The 26,409-nt window shown below is 43.2% G+C and overlaps 1 protein-coding gene across 1 annotated transcript in view; it reads left to right on the top strand.

The window, feature by feature from the left end:
* The window catches only part of LOC107187855 (ABC transporter G family member 9), a 127,103-nt gene extending 101,904 nt beyond the window's left edge, over positions 1 to 25,199 (top strand). The window contains exons 2-12 of the mRNA XM_015576040.1: positions 5,985 to 6,145; positions 7,358 to 7,527; positions 12,067 to 12,172; positions 13,869 to 13,969; positions 14,729 to 14,984; positions 15,691 to 15,861; positions 16,219 to 16,340; positions 19,792 to 19,999; positions 21,736 to 21,950; positions 23,894 to 24,102; positions 24,843 to 25,199. Of these exons, the coding sequence (XP_015431526.1) occupies positions 5,985 to 6,145; positions 7,358 to 7,527; positions 12,067 to 12,172; positions 13,869 to 13,969; positions 14,729 to 14,984; positions 15,691 to 15,861; positions 16,219 to 16,340; positions 19,792 to 19,999; positions 21,736 to 21,950; positions 23,894 to 24,102; positions 24,843 to 25,035 (1,912 nt within the window). The 3' untranslated portion in view covers positions 25,036 to 25,199. The remainder of the gene's footprint in view (positions 1 to 5,984; positions 6,146 to 7,357; positions 7,528 to 12,066; positions 12,173 to 13,868; positions 13,970 to 14,728; positions 14,985 to 15,690; positions 15,862 to 16,218; positions 16,341 to 19,791; positions 20,000 to 21,735; positions 21,951 to 23,893; positions 24,103 to 24,842) is intronic.
* The last annotated feature ends 1,210 nt before the right edge of the window (positions 25,200 to 26,409 follow it).

Here is a 26,409-nt window from a genome sequence, read left to right as displayed (position 1 = left end):
CCTCCTTCCTCCCTCTCTACCTCTCCTTCTACACCCAATCATTTTCGTAATTCATTGGCTCAATGTCGGGTCGAGGTTCCGCGCAGGGTTAGGTCTCGTTGAAGGAAGTTCCAGGGCCCCGGTCCGAATTGACCCCGCTCTTCAGGTTCATTGAACCAGGGGTAAGGAGGGGGGGGGTGTTCTCCCGCATGCAAATGGGAGCGCGAGCAATTTCGAGATGAATTTCGACCGTTCCCGCGGCGAACGTCCAAACCGCATCGAATTATTGCCTGATTCGGTTCTCCAGTGTTGAACTGACCCGTGGTCTGCCCGACGACTACGTCGAGAGGACCGTTCGATCGAATTTCATCGAACCGATGAAACCTTAAGTATCTTATTGGATTCAGAATAAAATAGAAAGCTCGTTGGATCTGATGAAAGTTTTGTTTTTTTTTTATTGTATTTCGCGGCGTCCTATAGGCTATAAATACATAAAATCCGCAGTCTACCAATAAACGAGGACTTTTATTTTTGGACTTTTTTCGCGCTGGAAACACGATTCAGATCGTCTATATTTATACGTGGAACGGGGGGCTGCCTCTTATCAGGTGAACGGACCAAAACGGGCCGACGACGACTCGTTGTCGTTCCCTCGTTTCTCAGGGGTGGGGGTTGAGGGGCAGAGAGATCGGTTCAACGAACCCCGTTCTGCCACGAGTCATCCCGTATCACCGAGGTTAATTGGGGTTGTAACTTTCTCCGATCTGATTTATAGTCGCGAAACATTGTCGTGCAAAATACCGATGGCGGCTTTCTTCCCGAGCTGTGCGCTGCGAAGAAGCCGTCAACGGAATCGCGTGACCAGACCGAAACCGACACGAGTGTCGTATTGGTTCCGGAAATGTTGTCGACGAGAGGTGTTCCTAGGGATAAATCGATAGAAGTAAATACGAGTACATTACTCGATGCTTATGTTTAAACATTGTTCATTAGAACTTTCGTAAATGCAAATCATTTCACTCGAAAGGAACAACTAGTTCAATCAATGTTCCAATTGAACCATCCTTTCGAAACGAATAATCGTTTGATTGATCTTCAAGGTCCTCGATAGCCCATTTTGAGTCAATCAGTAAGTTCATGTAATTTCTTGCGTGGACGTTGACCTATATCGAAACGAAATAACCATACTTTCGATTTATACCGCGGTCGATGATCCCTTAATTGATAGGTAGCCGTGACGACACTTTGGAGAACCTGACGATAACAAGAGTAATTATAACGATAGATCATTCCTTATGGGAGGACAACTAGATCGACCGAATTTCAAACCGCCAATTGGCCTATCTTTCGACGTCTGATCGGTGTAATAACAATTGAAGGTCGGTCAATGTCCTCCGATGGTCCATTTTGAATCGAGCTACCGAATTCAAAATTTATCGTCCACAATCTTTGGTTCCCCAGATTCTATAATATTCAGTTCGTTCGATGGTAAAATTCACTGTCAGCAAAACCGATCGACAAAGTAATAAAAATCACCATCGATCATCCACTATCCTTATATACTCAAACTTTACGATATACATCGATCATCTACAATCCCCAAATTTCCCAAACCTTTTAACATAAAATCAATTCGACGCTAAAAATTCAGGGCTGCCAAAGCAATCATACTTTTATAAAATATAATTATAAATATTTCTATGTATTATTCGAATAAAATTGTGCCCATCTCCGAGGCATGCTCTACGAACATAATTATTCATACGGGTCTCGCGATCGATCGTGTTTCGCGACGGTTTTCTCTCGGTGCGTTCCGCGCGAGTCGCGATGCACACGCCCGAGATCTGCATATACATACACGTCGCCATGGATATTTATGAACTCCGACGATAAATCGATCATCTAACGGCGACGACATTGTTGCACTCGGCGGACACGGCGGTTATCGGCTCTCGGCGGGCACGATTTATTGGCCAGTCGTGTATACGGCTGGGCACACAATGATATACCGGGTCATTCTATGCCAAACGGAGCACTTTTGTACACCGACGAGCAAATTCGGCTTCCACTAGGGGAAAAAGTGGCGTAAGAGAAAGGTCTCCTATCACTTGGTAAATTTATTTCAAGTTACTGAAATAAATGTTAAATCGAATGTTAATTTGGCATACATTTCAAGAATTCCCGATACATATCGAAGATTTATGTTAGTTACATACATGTTGAAAATTTCATCAAAATATTATACTTTGGGGCAAAAATATTAACACATCGACTGCCACAGTGGAAAAGGTCGTACGTAGCCAGACACGGTTTACTTTGTTTTTAAAGTCATAAATCGTTGAAAATGTATGCGTTTTGTTAATAGAGGCTCTTGCTCGTGTTTAAAATTATACTGCAATATTAAATATTATGGAAAAATTTTGTAACTCTGGGAAGGGGGGAGGGAATCCAATTTTTTTCTTGTGGAGTGGAACAAAAGCCACTTTTTCTGTCCAGGAGGGGGGCAAGTGCTTTTGTCTATTCTCCACTGAAACTTAGAGAACAATAATGCGTCAAACCTTTCATAATCCGATGGTTATAAGTTGACGCAAGTGTTTTAGAAAATAAAAGAAATTCTGGACCACTGTGCGTGGCGTCGTCCTCGTCGAAAAATCCTCTTCCAAGCAGCGGCCTTCTGCTTCGTCTCTCGTGCAACGTCGGGTTCAACGAACCCTAGTGGATGACGTGTGACACTCTGCCATGTTTGGAATTCATTATCTCACTCCGTTGTCCAACGACCCCCCCGCTTTTTGTGTGTATATCGCGTGGCAACCAACCACGCTCCACAATTCCTTGACGTGTGACACTCTGCCATGTTTGGAATTCATTATCTCACTCCGTTGTCCAACGACCCCCCCCCGCTTTTTGTGTGTATATCGCGTGGCAACCAACCACGCTCCACAATTCTTATCCGATTTCGTTGAGGGAGGATCGGGTCGCGTATAGACCGGGGATGATACAGACCCCTCGCTATTCAAAGCCAGACGAAGAGGACCGATTTCAGAAATTCGATTCCGATGTAACATCTCATTTTCAGTGACAATAATAAGTACACGATACGATCCAATTACGATAACATGGACAGCACGGTGGTCTCTTTCATTATTAAATTAGACTGCTTGAGGTTTATGGTTTAATGGACAGATGAAAAATAAACTACCCTTTTAACAAATCTTTATTCAACACAGAAACCGATGTATTACCGAAAACCGAAAAAATACCGGTATTTATGGTTGAAACTTCGTCCTATATAACCGTATATAAGCCTTCCTCTTATAGAAACCGAATACCGGTATTTTACGTTTCGGTAGAAGTCCCTGATTACAATGTTGTTGGATCTGGACTGGACTGAGTTATCATGAGACTGAGCTTGTAAGAGTAAGTCTCGGAATGGTTCTGCTTACGGTGGTAGTGCTTCGGGGTTCTTAAAGGTTTCCTGGAAGGATAGTGATAGTGGTTGGGATAGGGCAAGACCGAGGAAAGATGACACAGTAGACTATGAGTAAGGATGACGTAGTGGTTAAGGTTCAATGTGACGCATGTTTGCTTGGTTGGGAATGAAAAGTCGAAAGGCTGAAAAATATCTCTGGATGACGAATAGATAAGGGACTGAGTACATTACAATGGAAATCATTCTGTACTTTGGACACTGATGTGTAAAAAATCCGAATTGAAACCCAATTCAAATACGGAAACAGATGGCCATGGTTTTTTTAAACAAATTTGGCCATTATTTGCTGGCAATTTGCTCGAAACTTGTACACAACTGGTTATCAAATTAATTTACCATTACCATTCGATGATATTGCGATGAGACGAAGATAATGGCCTATGAATTCTGTGCACGAGTAGGGGAAGAGTTTGTTTATTTTCACCGAATAGAAGTGCCACCACGAGGTTCCCAGAAGTGACAGATCAGATCTCAGAGTGGTCTGTTTACGTCGTGAGTGACGGGACGTTATCTGAAAAATTCACGTCTGCGAAATAAATAGAGCGTCATTATTTACTAGGAACTCCTAACGAACACTCGTATTACCTGTGGACAGCCATTTCACTATCACCGTGTTGTGTTTCGCGCGTGATTATTTAACAGAGAGGACATTCATCCGATCGCGATGCGTTCTGGAGAGTTTCGTGTTGCAGCTAGAACAAAAATCCGATGAATTCGCAGAAACGTTCGTTTATTTGCAACCTATGATTATTTTAATATTTCTGGGTTGGATTATATAGCAGATACAAATAGAATTCGTGTACTTATCGCAATTGTACGTTTTCTCTAAATGTTAAATATTAATATCCACAAACTAGTATTTCACTTTGACTAAAAAAAAAAAGATTAATATTTCTGTTTGTTGAATCCATTTTGATATCGTCACCGCGGATCTGACACGACATTATAAAGCAAGGGGTTAATTTTGACAAATCATTTGGTAAGTCGATTCTTCAAACTTCACCAAAAAAAACTCAAATCACTCGGTCCAATTTTAAGAAAGTTATTCGGTTTTAGAACCTGTGCGAATCATTTTTGTACCCGCTGTACGTCCCCTGACAATGTAAAAAAATTCAGAAAAATCGTTACACGTAATAACTCGACGTACTGAATCCGTGTCAAGTCCAGTCCAGGTCATCGTCAGGCTGGGGGAAAAAAAAAGCAAATCTGGACCAGATATCCGACCAGTTCTCGGATCGGATCGCTGTACCCTCCGCCGAGCGATCGATCTCGATCGTTTTCTGAAACGAGTTCGATGTCGTCCGGTCGCCAAAGCACGATTCACTTCCCTCTTACGAGCGACGGGTTTTCTATTCTCTCCTACGGGCGGTTAGGTGCTTACCCATTGGAAAGTTGCAAGATTGATTCCGCTTATATGGGCTCGCGCGAGTGAAGATGTTCCCCCCTGTCGCGGGTGTGGGCTATCGCCTTAATCGACGAACCGAACGGGTTGTTCCGCAGCTTTCGAACGGCCTTGCGGAAACCGTTTTCCTCGTCTCTGATCGCACTCGCGGACGCAACACTACGGTGGAGAAAAAAAGTATTCGGGCATCCTTCAGAACGGAACAACCTTTGGGAAATTTGACCGAGTGACTTGAGTTTTTTTTGGGGGGGGGGGGAGTTAGAAGGATTAGAAGTTGTTTTATGACAAGTGTTTAAAATTGAGACAATGGCTCAATTGTAGACAATAATGTACACGATCGCCTTCGAAAATATTCTCAAAATGAATAATTGCAAAATTTCTGGTTTTTCCTAGGCATTTTAATGATCGATAAGAAACATTTAATTTCAAACCTGTGTACCTATTCGCGAGGAGGAAGCAGGTCATTTGGAAAAATTTCATTTGAAACCGAGCTGGACTCCATCTGTCCGCGGGTATGATTGAGGCCGTAACACATGCCCGTCTTAATTACCGTCATGAAATTGTTCCGATGGGACGTCACTGTGTTATTATGAAGGTGATTGGTCGCTTCTGGAACGCGGGATCGGAATCATTCTTACTGCTTAGAAATGTTCATTCACTCGTGAACTCTATATCTATCTTTCTAATTTAATTAATCACATTTTTCTAATATTTCAAATTGATATCCATACGTTCTAAAAAGGTGTAGATATTTAAAAATCTAATTTTCGTGTGCCCAATATTTATTAGTATCTTTATACTTTCAAAATTCGACTTAAATAATTACAAAATCTCTTTAGTGTTCATTCATTTCAACCTTTCCACACCGAATGCCGTCATTTTGATCCATCTGTTATTCCCTTCTCATTATGATCGAATGAAATAATTTACAAAATAAAAAGTTATTCGCTACGGGTAAAAATGATTCGGCATTCAAGAGTCAAGGGAAACGACTAATTTTTCTTATGTTCACCACGAAGAATCCTACTCCCCTGATTTTTCTCGTCTTTAAATAAAAAAAAAATTGACCGAACCGGGCACAATTCAGCGTTTCCGTTCGTTCATCTGTTGCAGAGTGGAAAGCTCAGCGTTGCAGTTGGTGTACCCGCTGGATTCTCGTCCGGTGCAGCTAATCTTCCGGGGGTTGCAGGTGGTCAAGGAGAAACGAGCCCTCCTACGCGATGTCTCGGGCGTGGTCAAGCCCGGCGAACTTTTGGCCGTCATGGGCCCCTCGGGTACGTGTCCCCACCATAGATTAAGAATCCACAGACTCCTCTCGATTATAAAAAAAAATCTTTCCTGCCTTTATTTATTAAACATTCAAGAAAAATTCCTAAGTGTCACCTTCTCTTCCAACCGTTATATGGTAGAAAAGGGGCCTTAAGTCGAATCGAATCGGATCTCGAGACATGGATTCGTGGTTAAATAAAATCGATCGGTTCATGGCGGGAAAATTCCTCCCCGTTTTCTATTTTTAACCGCGTAACGAGCGGCCACCGTCGTTCCTGCGCTGGACACGATATTTATCGCGGGATCCTTCTTCTCCCCGTTTGATACGCAAGTTTAACAAGCAATCCCTGCGAGTACAGTGTGTACAAATCATCCGTGTCTTTGTCCTCTGTTTTCACGGTTTGTCGTTAACGTCGCGGCGAACGAAGCCCTGCTGTCCTCCTATATCTTCTTAGCCCATGTGGCTGGACGAAGGAACGACGATTTCTACGAATAAAATGTCCTATTCCAAGCCGAACCAGGGATGAATCAGTCGCTAGACATTCGGCTCTGTGTGTCGTCATCGTTCTGACTTAGACCTTGAAATTTATCACCCCAGCTGCCCTGTAGTTCGCGGTTTTTTAACGATCAACGAGCTTCTTGCTTTGCTACGATTCTGCCAAATAATAATTTGCTAACAATTCAAGAAGGTAATACAGACTCTTCTCGATTATTCTCTGGATTGTTCTACACGATTATTGTCCAGGCGTTATCCCCACCACTGGGGGAGGGCGTGTTACCTCTCAATAATTTAAAAAATTAATTTACGAGGGTCTGAAGCATTTCTTCCTATTCGATTATTGTCCCGGCGCGTACCCGAGTTTGGGACAATAATCGAGAGGAGTCTGTATTTAGGCATTTTTTGGTTTAAAGAATGCAAAAAATATATCACCCCGGCGAGGAAAGTGTCACAAGTAAAAAATTGTCGATCGTATTGATTCTAGTTTATGTTATACTAAAATTAAAATTTACAACAAACCGGTAATTTAAATAATTGATATATCTTTGGATTACCAAAACGAAGAGTGAACAAAAATTGAATCTTCGAGGGTTGTTGAACATCCACCAGAAGTTGTACTAAGAGTTTAATGTGAAATCGAAATTCAAGTGATTGTTGTTCACTCGATTCAAATGATTCGATCGTTCACGGTTTATGTATTTGATTTTTTTCTGCGAAGGTTGTGGCAAAACTACGTTGCTGAACTGCTTGTCAGGCCGCGTGGGCGTGGACGGGGGTGAAATCTGGCTGAATCGCGAAAGGCTGACGAAAAGATGGCGACGAAGAATCTGTTACGTGCAACAACAGGACGTTTTCTTCCCCGATTTGACGTTGCGGCAGACCCTCCAGGTGAGCTCATTTATTCATCTCGATTATTTATTTATTTACTTATTCATATAGGGGTTAAACACCCTTTAGTATTAAATCCAGCTGGAATTAGTCAACAATGTGTTGTATATTTTATGCTTAACGGTCATTCCACGCAAAATCGGACATTTTTTGGAGTAACATTTCGGATTTTGTTGACACTTTGATACATTGTAGTCTTTAGTGATATGTGAACGTACTTCGAAGGATTTTTGAAAATTTTTTAATTTGTTGATTTTACAACTGTTTGAAATATAGTGTCAACGTTTTTCCAATAAATCGTATCTGTTGAATAACAAACTGATTAAAATTAGCTTTGTGGGTGCTTACAGTCGAGACATAAGAGTACCTAATAAAATATTATTGCAGTTAAAAAAAATTTCGATAGATTCTGTCATATTTATTAGTCTCTCTTTTATCTACAAAGTTTTTCTAACTTCTTCCCCCGCAAAAAGAATCATGTAATATCCATAAACCACGATAACATTAAACACCAGATAGGAACAATCGGAAACGTTCCGGCCAATAGAATTCTATGGACCGATAAATCCCGTTCGATCGCTTCATCGAAGAGATCCCTCCTTGCCGAGGATCATTTTCGTCGCGAGGCCCATCAAATTAGCATAAGCAGCGATCCAGACCTGTTAATGAAAACGGGAAGAAACAAACAAAAGTAGAAAAACTGATGTCCCATTCTGACTGTTTACGACCATTACCCGAGACGCTGTGACAGATAAAGATCCCCAGTCTCGTTTATCGAATATTCGTCCGACCGAGGTAAAATATTTTCTTCGTGTTCCGTCGATGGAAGAATCCAATCGAGATCCTCGTTTGCGGGTAATTAAGATTTGTTCGAAACCCAATAACGACCGGATAGAAGCTGATGATGAAGTTTTACCGTGGGTAGACTTGCCCAGCAAGTAGAAACGGACGAACATGGTCAGACGCATAACTAGGCAGTGTATACAGGGTGGACCAAAAAAAAGATGAGTTTAGTCGGATTAACTCCGAAGGATGAAGTTTCTGGGAAAAAATATTTGATACAAAAGTTTTAGGGTTTGAAAGGAAGCATCTGCTGGTGACCTTGATCATGATATAGAGGTCAAATTTAGAGGTTATTCTGAGGTCAGTTCGATTTTTTTAAATAGGAACTCTCTTTTTTAGCACCGGAAATGAAAAGAAAATTTTACGTTCAGATATGTGGTCATATCCTTCGATTGAAGTGATCTCCAGAAATCATTTGAGGTTAATAAATAAATAAATATACGCACGGACCCTGAAGGGGTTATTTCTCGAGGTGTTTCCTCGTTTTCCAGGAAAATCGACCGGCAACCGTGCCAAGTTTATCGCCTGCGGATGTATTAGGGGCCCAGTGGCCGAAAATTACGAGGACAACCACGCGGATAGCGCGGGCGAGGTATGCGGGCCGAAAGCCAAAGTCGAGAGACGCGTCGACGCGTTCTCCTACTCTCTCCTCCGAGGATTTAAATGCGTGGATCGCGGGAGAACGCTCCATTCAGCGTGAAATTGAAACCTCGTCGGCTCTCTGACACCCACGGAATCGAAAATATTCAAGAATCTTCCTTCTCTTTTAAACCCCTTACGATTTTCTAGACTGTACTTTCAAGCATTACTTTATCGTTAATAATTTCCCAGATACAAACGGAATTTTATCTTTAGGGCAACTGTAACATTTACTCTAAATCTGAAATATTAATACCAATGAAACAGAATTTCACTTCGACACAAAGAAAATGTCTAAATATGCATGTTTATTAAATCCACTTTGAAATTGTCATCACGTGTCTGACTCGATGTTATAAGGCAAGAGGTTATAAAATATAATTTTACGTGGGACCTGGTTCGAACCATCGACGCGGTAAAGAAATTTCCGAAAAGAATCTTTAAAAATCGATATTCGATCGGGGCGATCTGTAACCATCGTCACCAAGGCAGGAGAAGATGAATGTAGCTACAACGAGTTCCGTACAAATACGTTTCGTCCGTAGTAGTCCAGTTTCCTCGTGGCCGCGAGATGACCGCTTTGCACACCGCGGCGAAATATCATCGGCCACCACTTTCTCTCTCCGCATAACGGATCCTCTTGTGTAACGGGCTCGACTGTCGAGAAAATGGCGGGTCCATCCGCGTTGTTGATCGCAGCGGGTCAGGGTGTGTCGACCATGCGAGGCTCTTCGATCCTTTAAAGCCCTGTGCACATTCGTATATAATTTAATTCAATTTAATTTAATTCAATTCATAAGGAACTAATAGTACTGGATGAAGAACTGAACGTTGTATATTTGTAATATATTTAGCTAGAAAAGAATAATATGGAGGACAAAAGCTCTAGACTTAGCAGGCATCCCCTAAGCAGTATCCCTGTTCATCTACTGTTCATCACTTCTCAAGATTCGATTCTCACTAGGAACAACGAATATTTTTTCAATGTAAAAAGTATCATTGTACCTTTTTACATCAAAAGATCAATTGCATCTAACATCTACCCCAAGGCTCCTGAATCCTAATCATCCATCTCCCCCATCGTCACTCCTATAGATTCAATCTTCACTACCAAAAAACCAATGTTATTTTCACCCTTAACCACTTGCCTTATAACATCGAGTCAAACTCGTGTTGACGATATGAAAATTGATTCAACAAAGAAGAATATTATTCGGTTTTCTTTGAGTCGAAGTGAAGTACCACGTTGCTGGTATTAATATTTAACTTTCACAGTAAAAGTACAGTTGCGATAAGTGCAGAATTCCTTTCGTTCCTGGGAAACTATCGATAGCAATGTAATTGGGGAGACTGCAGACGTCAAGAAAATCATATGGCAAGGGGTTAATGTACACGGTGGGCCAGATAATACGCACGAAAATGACCACTAGATGCCAGAGGATCGCTGGGAAAACGTGTTCGTGAACGCAGAAATTCTCGAGCCCAGAAAGAGGATACCAACTCGAAATCGCCAGTGCAACTGGAGAGCCACGCCTTTGTCGTTTCGTGCCACCATCGGCCGCGCGCGATTCTGCACGTAGTGCACGGACTTTCCTCGTCGACGCCGCGACGGCACGGAACGTGTTCGCGCGCACTCGATAATTCGGTGGGACGAGGTGGAATCGAAGGAAAACACGGCCCGCCTCGGGCGGCTCTTTAGAATTCTGTCGCGGGCTTTGTCTCCCGGCTCGACGGGAAACGACGACGGAGAAAGAGAGGCCACACTGCAATGCAGTCGAATGGCTATCATCTCGAAAGAATGTGTACAGAGTGGTGTGTATGTGTGTCCCTGTCGCGAGGTGATTCCGCATTGAGAAACAAACTGAAAAGTGGTCTTTCCCATTGGGGATGGTTCTTCGCTTTCGAGGGAAACTCAACTTGAAAGTTTCTGCTTGACCGGTAATTATCGATTGTCTCGACTTGATTTTTACCATGCCAATTGGAATTCTGGTCTATCTTTTTCTTAAGAATTTTTTTTATTATTAATTAGAGTTTCCACATAAAATTTGTATCACCTACATAATTTCAGTACAAAAAATAATCGAAAAACATGCAGAAGTTTTAATATACGATTAATCTTCTAGACCGGTCACAAAATTAAACGAAAAAGAAAGAGTTTCGTAACGCTCCGTATAATTAGAACGAACCAATTCCCTCGAATCGTATTCTGAAATGCGTCGATATACGGAAGTGTAATCGGAAGTCATATGAGATCGCGGTCGAATAAAGAATTACCGAATCATCCCGTGTCGAATCGTTTCCAACCGATCGTGCGTAAAGAAATCGGTTCTGGAAAGGCGGTCAGAACGATCTTTCTCTCTCTTTTAACCATTGGTATCCAAAAACGGCTCCTGGCTCGTGAAGGAACGGTGTATAATCGTGCAATATGGCGTCTGCGGCGGCGGCGGCGCGTTATCGTAATTGATTTAACGATCGCGATTACGAGTCGGACCGATGCATCCCCGGGGATACGTGTCAGATGGGTAATAATAGACACAAAGTGGCCTGGATGTTACGAAACGGAAATGCACGTCCACGCCGGCGGCTTTTGCTTACATTACTGTTTAATACGTAAACGGGGCCGGGGCGGGTTTAATGGCGGCTTGAACCACCGAACGATACCGATCTGTACCGAAAAAGCCCGTGTTTCGACGGTTCTCCCGTTTCGCCACGATCGAATCGACAGAGTATCGACTTGACCCAATATCAAATCGAGGGAATATCCAGTTGACGGAATATCAACTTGTCGAATTGATAGAACGTCGAATTGACGGAATATCGAATCGACAGAATATTGAATCGACGGAATATCGAATCGATCGAATATTGAATTGACGGAATATCGAATCGACAAAGTACCTATCGAATTGACAGAGTATCGAATCGACGGAATATTGAATCGACAGAGTAACGAATCGACGGAATATCGAATCGATACAACATCGAATCGCGCCACGATCGCATTTTCCCTATCTCTAATGTTTGTTCTAATATTTTTTTCGTTTCTTTCGGTTTCAGTACCAGGCGAGACTCAGGCTTCCGGACTCGTTCTCGCAATCCCAGAAGATGCAGTGCGTGGATCATATCATCGAGGTCCTCGACCTCGCCGGCTGCCAAGACACCAGTGAGTAGAGGTGGAGGATATTCCGGACGGATCGATGGATCGCGGGCGCGCGCGGCAGCGAGCACGATTTCCCCGACACGGCGCGGCCTGCTTTTACGGGCGGCCATGTTTTACTTCGTTTTGGCTTCTTTTCCCCTTTCCTCCTTCTTTGAACGAGGACGAACGAACGTTTGGGAATATGTACAAGCTACTTGGCTTCGACGTTTCTGGGCGGATCGAGTGACTTGCGCGTGGAGGGCAGACTCACGTGAAACGAAATGCATAAATTGTTTCTATTCGGTTTTCGGGGAAAGGAAGAAACTGATAAAGGGAGGAATTTAATTTTTTATTTAATTTAATTCAATTTACAGGTATTCACTCTTTATAATACAATTAAATAGATAACGTATCGCAGCACAACTGATACTAAAACTAGTATGAAAATGAATTTTTCACGATGAATATTAATACTTTTTTTTTCATTGCACATTAGTTTGTGCAGCTTTGGGCAAAATGTAATCTAATTATAATTACAATATAATTGCAAGACAATTACAATTAGAATTTAATTGTATAATTACAATGTCATTGTTATTTAGATTTGTAATTAGATTATATTTTGCCAAACTCTGACAATCTGTGTAAATTCACCGATCATAAGCCAAAAGACATTCATAATCATACTTTGAATTGCAAGGAATCAAGTATAAATTGTGTTTTATCTTTTCAGTTGCTTTACGTTTCACAGAATGAATGGATTGTACACAGTGTGGTCCATTAAACGTTAACTTTTACTGCCGTCGACACGCCTGGAATTGAATTTTGATCGTGGGTAGTCTCGTTACGATCGTCTATTTCCGTTTCTCGGAGATCAGAGTCCTCCCCGCGATCGCGATCGGTACACAGAATTGTCCCACTTTCTTCGTTACGGGGACGTGCTCGCGTAAATTCGCCGTCGTAATTTGTTTATGGACGCGAACCGAAAACCCCGTAACGATTTACGATCAACGCCGTGTAAGAAACGATCGTGTCCTGGCGTTTCAGTCGCGCCGGTCTGCGAAGCCGCCATTCCAATTGACGATTTCCGCGATCGTAACTCATTCACCTTTCGCCGTAAACCTGGTCTCCGACGAACCCGTAAATATCCATTCCAATTTCCTCAGTTCTTTTTAGAGTAAGTGATCTTGATGCAGGAGCAAGTGTACCTGACACTTTCGTCGAGTGATTCGATGCAGTCGACTTTAAGAAATGTTTTTCTTCGGAGCTCATTTCTGCCTCACTAATGAAAATTTATCAACAGAATTTTTCTTATTATACTTTTACAATAAGTGAAATTTCGTTAAAGAATCTTCGATGTGAGGAACCAAAAAAAAAACATGGCGACGCATTGACCGCCATTTTGAATTCCCTAGGAGACTCCAAGACAATCTCTCTAGATGCAACGATTTTTCTATTTTATTCTTGACCCAATAACATACTTAAATAGAGAAACAGAGTCCTAAAGTTGCTCAAAAAAATACTGTTCAAAATTCTTTCCTACTAAATTCTCCTCTCGTCCCGATTCCTTGGCGCACATTTATCGTCGGATCGTTTTCGATGCTCTCCGTGGTTACGGGCACGGCAATCGCTTTTAATTAATTGGGAACACGCGATAACGGGGGCGTTTGCTCGTCTCATTGGTACCTGGTCCGCAACGGTGTGTATGTTTTGTTTGCAGTTATCGGGGACTACACGAAACGAGGGCTCTCGGGCGGCGAGAAGAAGAGGACGAGCATAGCCTGCGAGCTGCTCACCAATCCGTCGCTGATGCTGCTCGACGTAAGTCTCTTTGATCGTCTGCCCACTTCCGGATTACCGTTCGCCTCGGAGCGTTCCCTTTTTGTCGAAAGTTTCCTGTCAGACCACTGAAAACGTTTCCAAATATATCCACCGGGACAACAATAGAAATATTAGCCGAAAGTTCTTGGCAAAAAGCATCGACGGTTTCATCCGCGAAGATGAAACGAGAGAAAGATTTTCTTGGTTGTTCGGGGTAGATATTTCATCGGGGCATCAACGAAGAATGCTTCCTCATTTGGGATTAAAATTACGAGCTATTCCCCACGAGTTTTAAATTAACGTAGAAATATTAACAGAAGTTCCACCGAAGTTTCTTACTCGAAACGACATTTCACGAAGTAATTTTCTAAAGACAGAGAAGTGAAAAGTCGATAATTCCTTTCTCTGCTGGGGATTCGAACGGGTTAAATATAAAATAAGACATTTCGCCTTTCACTGTGTCTTCGCGTTCTTCTGTATAAATACGTAATATCTCTAGTTACGAATATAAATTTCTTATCTGAATTTGATGTTAAAGAATTCTCTCGTTTGCTTCGATTTACAAAAAAATGTAACACAAAAAGAATTAGACAAACAAACAAAAATAGAAGATAACGGAAACGTTCGAAGACCCCCAAGGGTCATATTTGAAATTTCTCGAAGGGTGACCCGCCATTGTCACCGGATGTCGGGTTATTCCTTCGGTAATGGAGTTGGAGAAATGAGATTAATCTGTGTGCACTGTCGTCGTCCCCCCAGGAACCAACCAGCGGGCTGGACTCGCACTCAGCGCAGTCTCTGATTTCACGACTGAAGAAATACGCGGAGCAAGAGGGCAAGAGCATCGTGTTGACGGTGCATCAGCCCAGTTCGAGGATGTTCCACAGTTTCAGCAAGCTTCTTCTGTTGAGCCGAGGCCAGGTGGCGTATTACGGGCCGACCACGAATATCGGAAGGTTCTTCTCCACGATAGGACTGACGCTGGTGCCGCATTACAACCCGGCTGACTTCATACGTGAGTGATACGATCGCTATTCCCATTTTCTTAATGTCCATTTAATTAACCCCTTGCGCCCTGTTCGATAAATCATAATACAGCGAAGTCTCGATAACTGCTCGGAGAGATCTCTAGGCTAAATGCTTCTGCTTCATCCCCACTACTGGGGTTTTTAACACCGGAGACTGGGCCCAAAATGCAATTCACGAAATGACACACAATTCATAAAATACGGAAATCGTGTCCCTCTGCGACAACTACCTCAAAGAGTTCTCCCAAACTTCGAGCGTTAATCGGGGACTTACTGCATTTCTATTTCTTGAATTTCAACCAACCAGTTCTTCTCCACTCAGAACGACCTTCTGCGCTCAAGAACGTCCTTCTCCACTCGGACTGACCTGTAAAATACGCCACAGAAGCGTTGTCGTCGGTTAGGTCCTCGCGGCCCGAATTCGTCGAATTGAAGCGCTCTTTTTTCGGCCAATAACGGTATCATCGAAACGGACCACCACACTTCGGCTCGCCCTCGGCCGAAAAGCCACTAAAACGCGCTCGAAACACGGTCACGTCGAAATATTCCTGTGTATGTGTGTCATCCAGAATCGTGCGCGACGATAATTCTTAACGAGGGTGTGAAACGTTGATTAAAAGGACCATTTCTCAGAGCCGGTAGCACGCAACGAAACGGTTTTACGGTCGTTCCAACGTTTATTGTTTGTCACAGTGGAGCAAATAAAGGGGCCAGAGGAGGTACGGGATCGGATCGTTGCAGCGGCGAGGAACGTCCGACAGGGATCCGACTGCCCACCGGAACTACGCCCGGAATATAATCCCAGCCAGCATCCGCTATGCGACCATCTCATCCATTATCACGAGCACCACATCAGCCACAATGGTATCAATGATTGAAATCTATTTAAACTCCTTCCTCCCCTCCCCTACGCACACCTCTGCAGACCTGAGTAAACGAGGAATCAGAATAGGGAAAAATAACGTGGAAACCGAGAGCTAGCTGAAAATTATGACGTGAATAATGGAATTCAATTTATATAACAGGAAATACCTTTTGGTACAAAAAGAAACAATGAATACAAAAAGAAAGTGGTAATTAAGAAAAAAAAAAATGAATTAGTTAGAAATAAAAATAAATACATTGAATATTGACTGTACAAAATAAGGATAGGTGTGATTGTGGATCGTTCATCATTCCAAATGACATGTGGAAGAAGTCATTTTTGTCGATAATTTTCAGTAAAAGAGGACGAAGGTCGCACCCTGTGGCTGGACACGCAGAGCCACACTAGTAGCAGCGCCAGCTCCGCGGACGAAGAGTACGCCTGGCAGTGGCCCACCAGTTTCTGGTCGCAATTCAAAGTGAGTAGTATGATTATTCACGGTAATCAATGACACTATTGCTGGCGAGAACAGAGTTGAACAGAGTTTTACGGGGAGACAAAGGTATAAGATTGTATTCTGGAGGATTTGGAAAGGATTTTGCGAAATGAACACGATTACCAAAAGGTTTTTGAAATTCAGATCGAAGTATTTTTGTGTGCAACCTGTCACCATTTTATATTCAGTTGCTGAGTAACTTAGATAGTAACATAAACGATCCTCTAAGCAAAAAGTCCACTTTTATAACACTTGAAATCCTTTTAAAGAAACCGTGTTATCTTCCGTGATACCAAAAGTCAACGAAAGAAATCCCACTTCAAGACAGACACAATTATTTAACTTTTTCCATTTAATAATTCTAAGGATACCAGCAGATAAATGTCTAGCTAGGATTACACTTTACTCGGTAGCTCGACGATCTATATAAACGTTCCTCGAGGGAAGAGCTTTTAGAATATAAATCTTCTTGCGCTGGCTCGAGGGGTAATCTACCGCTCTAGTATGACGAACGTTCTAATAATATTTGTTTAATAAACACGCGGACCGAGTTTATACGGTATCGTAAGATATTGGGGTTTCTTTCCCGCGTCTGTCTGCTCTCCAAGCACACCGTGATCAATTGGAAAAATACAAGGGGGAAGGTATGGCTGGCGGTTTCAAAAGATTCAGAGAGTAATGTACATCATCGAAGAACGAAATGAACCGGACTCTCTCGATTCCGTTAGCTCGCGAGAGCAAGTGACGTCAAGCCCGACCAATTGAAAACAGCATTGACTTCGGTTCTCGATAAACAATTCCGATTTCACTTCCCGTACCGAGAAAGAAACGTGATCTCGACATATTTTCTTAATCGAACCACAAATAGAGACTGTTTGAAATATATAGAACCTTCTATGTCGAAGAGATTGAATAGAATAAACAGATTTATATTTACAAATTCAGATCGAGAAACTTGTACGAAGTAACAGTTTCTTTCAACTGCCATTTTGTATTTCCGTGGCGACAGTGGCCGCAGTCAAGGAGCATTGGAAGTCGGCCGAAGGCGAGATCGAAAAGTTCGATTGCGTGCAAGATTAATAGAGCATGGAACAGTAATATGAAAATTTAGATGAATGGTCTGGTACGTGGGGGAGATAATACCGAAGGGAAATGGAAATGACATAAGGATTCAAGTTTAATGCTCGCATTAAATTCGTATTAGTACCCAACGGTTTATCTGAGACGGTAATGCATTCCAGATAACTTTCAAGGCGGCAGCGGACCGGCATTTCGTTCCGTCTGAGGTGTTACAGCTCTCTGTTTCATGACGCAGTTCGTAATAACAACGTAATTTCCGTAACGTCCCGCGACAGCACACTCGGGCACTCCGCAATTTCCCGGGCGTTTGAAAATTTCATCAGGCAATTTCGTCCAGCGAAACCCGAGTACAATCTCGACTCCGTAAAAGATTAAACGGATTGAATTAAAGAACGTGCGTAAAATGAAATTTCCATGCTTCCCTAAAATCGTACGGAAACAATTACATTCAATTTTGCGGTACAGTAACGTTTACAATCTTGCGAATAATATAAATCCACTTTTTCTCGACTCGAGCTTATCGTACTGTAAGATCTGTCGATTAAATCCTACTATGTTTTGGCACTTGCATAAATATCGTATGGTTTAACTACTTTTTAATACCTTAATTTGATTATATATCCATAACATTCTAGAAGTTTTAACGTATAGTATTTACGTACGATGCAGATTAGATGTCGCAATTATGTACTGGCACCTTAAGATTATAGCATTACAAATGGATACACACCTTAATCGGTTCCCGCGTGAAGTCTTCGAGTGAAAAGAGAGATTCGAGTACGTGAACGATTCCACGTGAGCGTCACGGATCTTCAATGAGTCACGATTTAAGTATGGAAAACGGTGAAAACGCTTTCCGCGTTGATCGAGCCTGAACCAATGAAAAATTGGTTCAATCGAGGAAAAGTGATGGAACTTCTGTCGAACCACGTTTCGTACAAAAAACCTACATCATCACGGATAGGCGTATATACCGGTGTCGCAGTAATTATCCGGATATGGTGAATCGCGTAAACGCGACCTAGTTCGCGTTTCTGTCACGATCCTCTGACCCTCTCTCACGTTGCTGGAGCAATTTTCTATCTTCGACACCTGGTAAACCGTGTAAATCTATCGGACGTTTCTTTGAAAAAATCGTCCACACTTTTGACGACCTCCTCCCCGCGCCGCGGTGAATTATGGGAATCCAAGATGGCGACGGTGGCGATCGCCGGAAAAACAGTTCGACTCGTGACTTAACTTCGAGTAGAAACGATATTTTTTCGTTTATTTTTATTTTGGATACGACGGAACTATAGTTTGTTATGGATTGTGTTCAGTTATGAATTTAGAATTATCGTTCGCGGGTTTGGAGACGGTAAAATCCAAGATGTCCATACTAAGCATTTTCGTTACACTTTGTCTCGAGGTAATTTGAGAATATTAAATTTAAACAAATGGACTGTTGGATAACGTAAATTGAATTAACAATTTTTTCGCTGATCTGAGAGATCGTTTTTATATTCAAAGACTGTTTATATGCATCGAGTTTTTGGAATTGGGAGTTTTGAGAGGCGGTCAATATCACTCGTAAATCGGTGGAACCATATCGGAACGTGCCCCGTTGATTGAGTAATTAACAATTCTCAAGTTTCCATTGGTTCACGGTTAAATGGCGTATGCGTATATATTTAGTTGTAATTTGAAGAGGCCTTCGAAAGCCGGCATTGTGAAACTTTGCGTTCTATTTCCTCACGGCCGACGATGTATAATTGAGCTGCACCAAAGAGGTGTAGCGGGCAACCTTGCAATTGTGACATTGTCGCTGCACGGGGGACAGCATTTCTATCATTATGAGCGCGTGTAATTAGCGACGCGCTCGTGTATCGCTACGAATTCAGCTCCTCTTAATATAGAACCTTAACGAGATTAATTAATCGAGCGACCAGCCCCGTGAATCTTAATACTTTCGCAGCTAGTAATCGTATCGACCTAACCCAGAACGTTCATAATAACTTGATACCTGGAACCGATCGCCAAACGATTCTATTATCGTTAATTATTATTTACAATTTATGTAATAATGATTTCCAAATCGAAGGAATCATTATTAACAGAAGAAAAAAATTAATTAACAGATCTAATTAAGATCCTGCGGATTCTTGAACAGAGAACGCTCTCCATTTACAAGATTCTAATAAAATTTCAAAATTCAATTCCATTTCGTACTTCCCGTAAATGCTCCGTTCGATCTCTCGATCTATTTTTCTCTCTTTTGAGAAACGTAAGATCCGCCGTTGTTTTAAATCGATTTCTATTTCTTTCCATCGAAAATATATCAGAAACTGTAGAATCTTGTCTCGTGAATTTCCAGGTATTATCAGAACGAAACTTTCAAGAAGCCCGGCCACGGATGCTGTCCCGTCTGAATTGGTTACAAACGATAGCCCTCGGTCTGCTAGCCGGGCTGCTTTGGTTGAGGCTTCCCAGAACCGAGGCGGCTCTCCACGACATCCAGGGTTGGATGTTCTTCAGCACCACGTACTGGATGCTGTTCGCGCACTTCGGCGCACTCTCCAGTTGTAAGTACCATTTCTCATCATTCATTAATACCGTTCGAATTGACACTGTTCGAATCGACACTGCTCGAATTGATACTGTTCGAATTGACTCGGTTCGAATTCAGACGATTCCAATTGACAAGGTTCAAATTAGGACGGTTCAAAATGATACGGATCGAATTAATATGGTTCGAATTGTTACGGTTCCAGTTGACACGGTTCGAATTAATTGTATTAAGGTATAGAATGCATGTACCTCCCCAGAAGAATACCATCCAAGAAAAGAAAGAGACCGTCTAAGGTGCACTGGACGGAAAAGCACCGCGCGAAGATATTCTCATTGTCAGGTGGCTGCCCGGTGGGAGTAGGGGTGGGGGTGTGCGCGGCATTGCGCAACGCAGAGAGAAGCAGATGAAGTTGATTGGTTAATTGAGCCACAAACGACGTGACGTGCTCAATCGGCCATTCAGGCGATGCCCGTTTTTTTTTATTGCAAAGATTTGCAAAGGACCCAAAAGAGAACGGTCAATCAAGAATGTTAGTATGTAGGTCGCGCCGTGACCCACTGGCGTGTACGAGCGACCGGGTGGTAATTGACGGCAGGGGCCCTTTTGTCGACCGACGCCGTGCGAAACGAGCGTGACGGATTTCAGACGGGGAATCAGACTGTAAAATCACGCTCGAACGATACCCAATAGAGAGCGGGGACTCCTAACCCCTTCCTTTTTACGCTGTTCTCGTCGACAGGAAATTTTCCTGAAGATCCACATCTGTTTGTCAAAATATCCAGTCTTCGAAGAAACAAAATCGTCTTCGATTAATTTCCTCGTACAATTCGACAGGAACACAGACGATTCTAGTAGGGAAAAATATTCGATGCTATAAAACGAAGAATGATAATAAAAAATAAAAACAGAGTGCGATATGAATCCGTAAACGAACGAACCGAGGGTAGATAACCGAGCCGGGCCCCCGGATAGAGGTGACAGATCGCCTCGAACAAAGGGCAGTAAACGATAAAACGGAAAAGTTAATGGCCGTTCCCCGACTATTTTAGGCGTCGCATAACTTAGGCATAGAAGTTCGTCTCGAGGCCGACCTAGCCGCACCGTGGCGGCTACCATCGACGAACACGGGACCGTTTTACGGTCGTCGTGTCACTTATCCACACGTAGAAACCGAGAAGAACGTCGCGGCGGGACGACCCCGGGCTCGAAACGAACGGACCAGCCGTAAAATCGAGTTTAGTGTCCACCTCTCGACACTTTTTGCTCGCCTCCATCCCCCGTTTCTGGATACCTACAAGTCTCTCGATATTCTGGATTTTATTTCGGTTGCGATCGAGGGTTTCGAAGCATCTGTACGCTTTTAGTAAGAAATACAGGGTGAATCGCTCTATGTGTGCGATAAAGACAGATCGAAAACCGTCACTAGATCTTATTTCGGTATCACTAGTTTTCACCTCGTTATCACTAGTAATAACTAGTGATAACGAATTAAAAACTAATGATAGCTAGTGATAACGAAGTAAAAACTTTTACAGCAAATACATTTACTGTGTTTTTGTCGAATATACTTGTCATAGCTTAAAAGTAATTAAGCTCACAAGTGCACCTTTTCAAAATGAAATAAACCACTTAAAGAGTTAAGAGGGAACCACCGTAGAGAAAGTCTATGGGACCCCTCCATATTGGATCACGTGATTCCTTATGATTGGGCGTTCTTAAATAAATACATTTTGCGTTCCTGTGTTACAGTTCCTCCAGAACGCGAGGTTATCAACAAGGAGCGGCTGTCGGGGTCGTATCGGCTCTCGGCCTATTACCTGGCGAAAATGGTCGGCGAGCTACCGCTTACGATCACTCTGCCCGCGGTCTACCATATCATTAGTTACCCGATGTTGGGCTTCCACAGTCCGGCTGTTTTCGTCACTCTGCTGGCGTTCCTCTTACTCAACACTGTTGTCGCGCAGGTAAGTGTCGTTTCTCTAATCATTAATAACCGTGACAACGATTAGAGTAACGTCAATGATACGTCCACCGCGAACAACAATTATTCCTCGATGACTGCGACACGGGCAACAACGTTATTGGAACCAATCCAAACAGAGTAACCAAAAACTAAACAGAGACTCGGCTTCATGCAAAAAAAAGAACAATATTATGTTATTAAACAGTATTACAGAAATTAAGCCCCAGAATCAACAGGACAAATCCACCAAATTGTATTCGTAAATTGCGAAATGCAGTAGAAACGGTATTTACCTGAGAAAAAAAAAAACTTTCACGCCAGGTCGAAAGCAACGACAAGCAACCGGACATGCAAGCGCGATTGCGTCGAAAGGGAGGACTGGTTGATTAACACGCGTCGTAAACCACCGAGGAGCAGCAAACGCCTCGCGGATTCGTTTTATCCAAAACAAAGACGTCAGAGAGCTATTATTCGCGGCGGCACGGCTGCGTTTCACCGACTAGAAACGGTTTTGCTTAATTTTATTACGAAAGGAAGTCGTAAAGATTGCGCGTGCGGTCGGTTCCGCGCGAATAATTGCTGTCCCGGATCCGCGCGGAACATTGACGCCGTGGAACGATGATCATTGACACACGCGATTGCGTAACAGGAAAAACGTGAAAGCTACTGAAAAGATGAATTCGAAACGTACACGTTCGATCGACTCGTTCGGTTGTATTACTCCGCCACGTGTTGGTTCGGAAGATTCGAAGCGACGAACACATCCGTCGTTGGAGGGATTCGTTCGTACTGCAACGTTGCTCGACATGCGGCGTGCACTATTTATTATCGTGCTATCGTGAATTTCAGATACGAGAATAATGGTATAATTATCTAATTTCGATTCGAACGGTTGGCAGCGGACCATCGATATCGCGCCGAATCCAAGATGGCCGCCAAGAGAAAGAGTTTGACATCGCTTGAGACGTTTGACCGATGAAATGAAACTTTTCTGTTACCGGTTTTCATCTCTTTCTGTTGTAGAATTCAACATTGAGTTGGCAGACAGTCATTACATACGTAATATTCTAAATTTGACACATATACTACCGTTGAAGAGACTTTATATTAGAGGTTCATTTAATAGTTCTATTTACCTAAATGTTCTTGCACAATAATCGTGTCATTATAACAGCCTGTAGTGTAAATTACGTGGTGATTGCGATTGCCACGTGATAAATCGTTTGAAGTCGTTATTACTCGCCTCTAACCTGGTCCGCGTGGGTGATCGTGGTCGAAAAATCGTTCGGTAACTATGTAAAACGAGAATTTTATCGAAAAGAAGGCTAAATATTCGAACCGAACGAGAAGATTCAGTATTGCATAAAGAGTTTCAAAGACCACAGAAAGAACATTGCGCGAATCGTCGGTGAATAGGGTCCGAATAGATGAATGTTAACAACATTTTACGTAGACCTGTCACCGATGTGGTTACCCACGGCTGATATTGCTGTCCCAGTAACACGGTCGCCACTGACGCAATCCCCGGCGAAATGTTTTTCCGTCGCCAAGAATTTCGCGGTTTTCCTATCTCTTCGGTCTCACTCTGTCTTCCGTTTTCAGCCCTCGACAGTGTCCACCCACGGCGGACACTAAGTCATTGTAGCATGAAAGGCGGTCGCGATTTACTTTCAAAACCACCTACCTGTTCACGGAAATAAGTAACTCTCGCGTGTTTCACAAGACAACGCCGCGCGAACGGTGTCGCCGACCAATCGTGTTTGGTAAACAGCGTGAACCGTTTCTACTAACTTCGTCTGGTCACCTCTTATTTGGTGAAAAGAAAAAAACAAAGTTCCTGTATACAGGGTGTTCGACCACTAATGGGAGAAAATTTAAGAAGTGATGTTATAATTAACGTCCAATGAATCACAACTCAGAACAGATTATTTCGTTGTTTTACAGAGCGTGGGATTCTTCGTCGGCGCGTGCTGCCTGGACCTCCAGGTGAGCATAACCGCGTCAGCGCTGTATACGCTCGCCACGCAGCTACTGGGCGGTTATTTGGCCACCGCTGTCCCACCGTGGCTCGCGTGGGCCAGATACGCGAGCATGGTGCACTACGCCTATCAGAACATGCAGATCCTGGAATTCGGCGTCGGCGAGCCGATCACGTACGTATATTAAACCGCGACTCGACGGCAATTACCTCTTTCGTGCGACACGCCTGACCCGCGCAGAAAACGAATATACCGGGTGTCCCAAAATAGTTGTACCTCTTTGAAAACGGTGATTCTAGGGGTCTCCCTGGAATCGGATCCCCGCATCGGGTAAAATAAACTGATCGTTGTAAATACCAATTTAACTGCGATGAAGCCATAATTTCTTCGGTGTAAGAGATTCATGTACCTGCGATCGATCGCGATAATCGAACGTAGACCGCGCCGGAAATCCGCATAAACGGTCCTCGTCGCTAATTACGGTCGGACCAATACGTCCCGTTTAAATAGTAGATGAACTTAAACCGCGATGGCGGCGCCGCCGTTTCATTATTCAACCCTCGAATCGCTGGGGTCCGGGGATCGCGAGATTCACGAGGCTCTCGCAGCAGCGACATCGTCCCCAGTGATCATTCGCGACCAAGCGTTAATCGGGTTAGCCGAACTTGATCCGTTTAACCGCGTGAATCAGGGAACGGTTGGGAATATGGTCCAAAAAAGTGAATAGCCATGACAGAATATATGGCGCTTCCAATTTGTAATTTATTTGTATTTTTTTTTTTTTTAAAAAGCTATGTGCTTGCCTTGTAAAATGTCTACTCCTATACCTCGTCTGTGATAAAAATGTGAATTTTGCCGTGCATCGAGCGGTAAACAATCCTTTCTAACCGTGTTCTTTTGTCGATGACACACAGATGCTCGCAGCCAAGCAAGTTCTCGGAATGTCGGAACGCCACCACGATCCCGGTGTCGGCCATTTTGGAGAGTCAGGGCGGCAAGGGTTCGGGTCTTCCGCTATGGGCGAACACCGCCGTTCTGCTCGCGTTCCTGGTGATATTCCGCACCCTCGGCTACCTGGTGCTCCGTTACTACCGCGTGCCGAAGTGAACGGGCCGATCCACGATGCGCGGGCAACCGTCAAGACTCGCCGATTTCGCGTCTTCGATCGGACGATCGAACGAATCGAAAGGCATACATGCATACGCCGTCGTCGTGCCGGCCACGCCGCGCTAACGGGACCGATTAACTAGCCGGTAACACCGCCTACCTCCCTCACCTGTCGTTTCCCGTCATGGAACAAAAGAAACCGTAGCTCGCAGAACTGAGAACGACACACAAGAGCGCGAAAGTTTATTTTTACAGGAGAAAATAGGGTTCAACTAACGCGGGCTACCGCTGATCGCGCTGAAGTGACGATTCTGGCTCACGGGGGCAAATGAAAATAGACGATTTTAGAGTGAAAATGTGATCGAAGACTCGAGACAATTCGAGAGGTACGTTCACGTTGGGAAACTTTTGGCTATCGTAGACTTGAGATACACTCGAGCTTTTGCAACTTTTATTACGATATGAAAGTGAAGAGATTAATCAATTTATAAATTTGTAAACTTTCAAAAGTTTATCTTGTTTATCGACCGATCGAAATAGATATGCGTTTATCGTCGGTAGTTCGAGTGTTAAACCTTCTCTGATTTATGTTCTCAAAAGGTAACGTCTATGGAAAGAATTGTCACTAGTATTTTCAGTGGACGAAGTATAGTGATTTTATTGCGGTCATTTCGAACGACCAATGTACCCTGTCAAAAAAGTGTTTTGGGGGGTCAGTCACCAAAATAGTGTCTTCTACACCAATATTAATCGGACAAATTCGGGTACAAGGGAGTATCACTCTTGTCGATTCTTGGATCATCCACAATATTCGACCATACCCTACAAAGAAGTCACCATACTTTTTCCACTGAGAATACAGTTCCAATCTCGAGAATATCTCACGCAGAGCATCAGAATTCTTGAAATACTCCGCGAAATTTCACTAGACTAAACGGGACGACATAACCTAAAAAAGAGAAAACCGTTCCATCCCCAAAGTGTCGCCTCTTCAGAGCCATCATCGCGCGGCGGCCGCCATCATATACATACCTCATCTAGCCAAGGTAATTAAACCAGAACGAAACGACAGGTGAGGCGAGACAAAAAAAATGGTGGACGCTCGTCGACACACGAGGAACGATCAAGGATCCACGCGGGAGATCCGTTATTATCCTGATGGCGCGGCGGCCGAGAACAATTACGGGGAATAAGATTGTATAACAAGTAGTAGAAACTTTCTATAAACACGCTAAATGGGAGTGGTAGGGGCGACGTGAACGAAGGAGAGAATGAAACCGAGCAAACGAATTGGAGGGGGGTGGGAGAAGGATAGAATAAATAACGCCCGACTGAAGGTGGACTTGGACATTTTTCTTTTTAATTTCTTGCGGC

Source organism: Dufourea novaeangliae, unplaced genomic scaffold (assembly GCF_001272555.1).
Source record: "Dufourea novaeangliae isolate 0120121106 unplaced genomic scaffold, ASM127255v1 scaffold112, whole genome shotgun sequence".
In the NCBI taxonomy this organism is placed as follows: Eukaryota; Metazoa; Arthropoda; class Insecta; order Hymenoptera; family Halictidae; genus Dufourea; species Dufourea novaeangliae.
The sequence above is the reverse complement of the archived record's forward strand: the minus strand, read 5'-3'. Positions and strand labels throughout refer to the sequence as shown.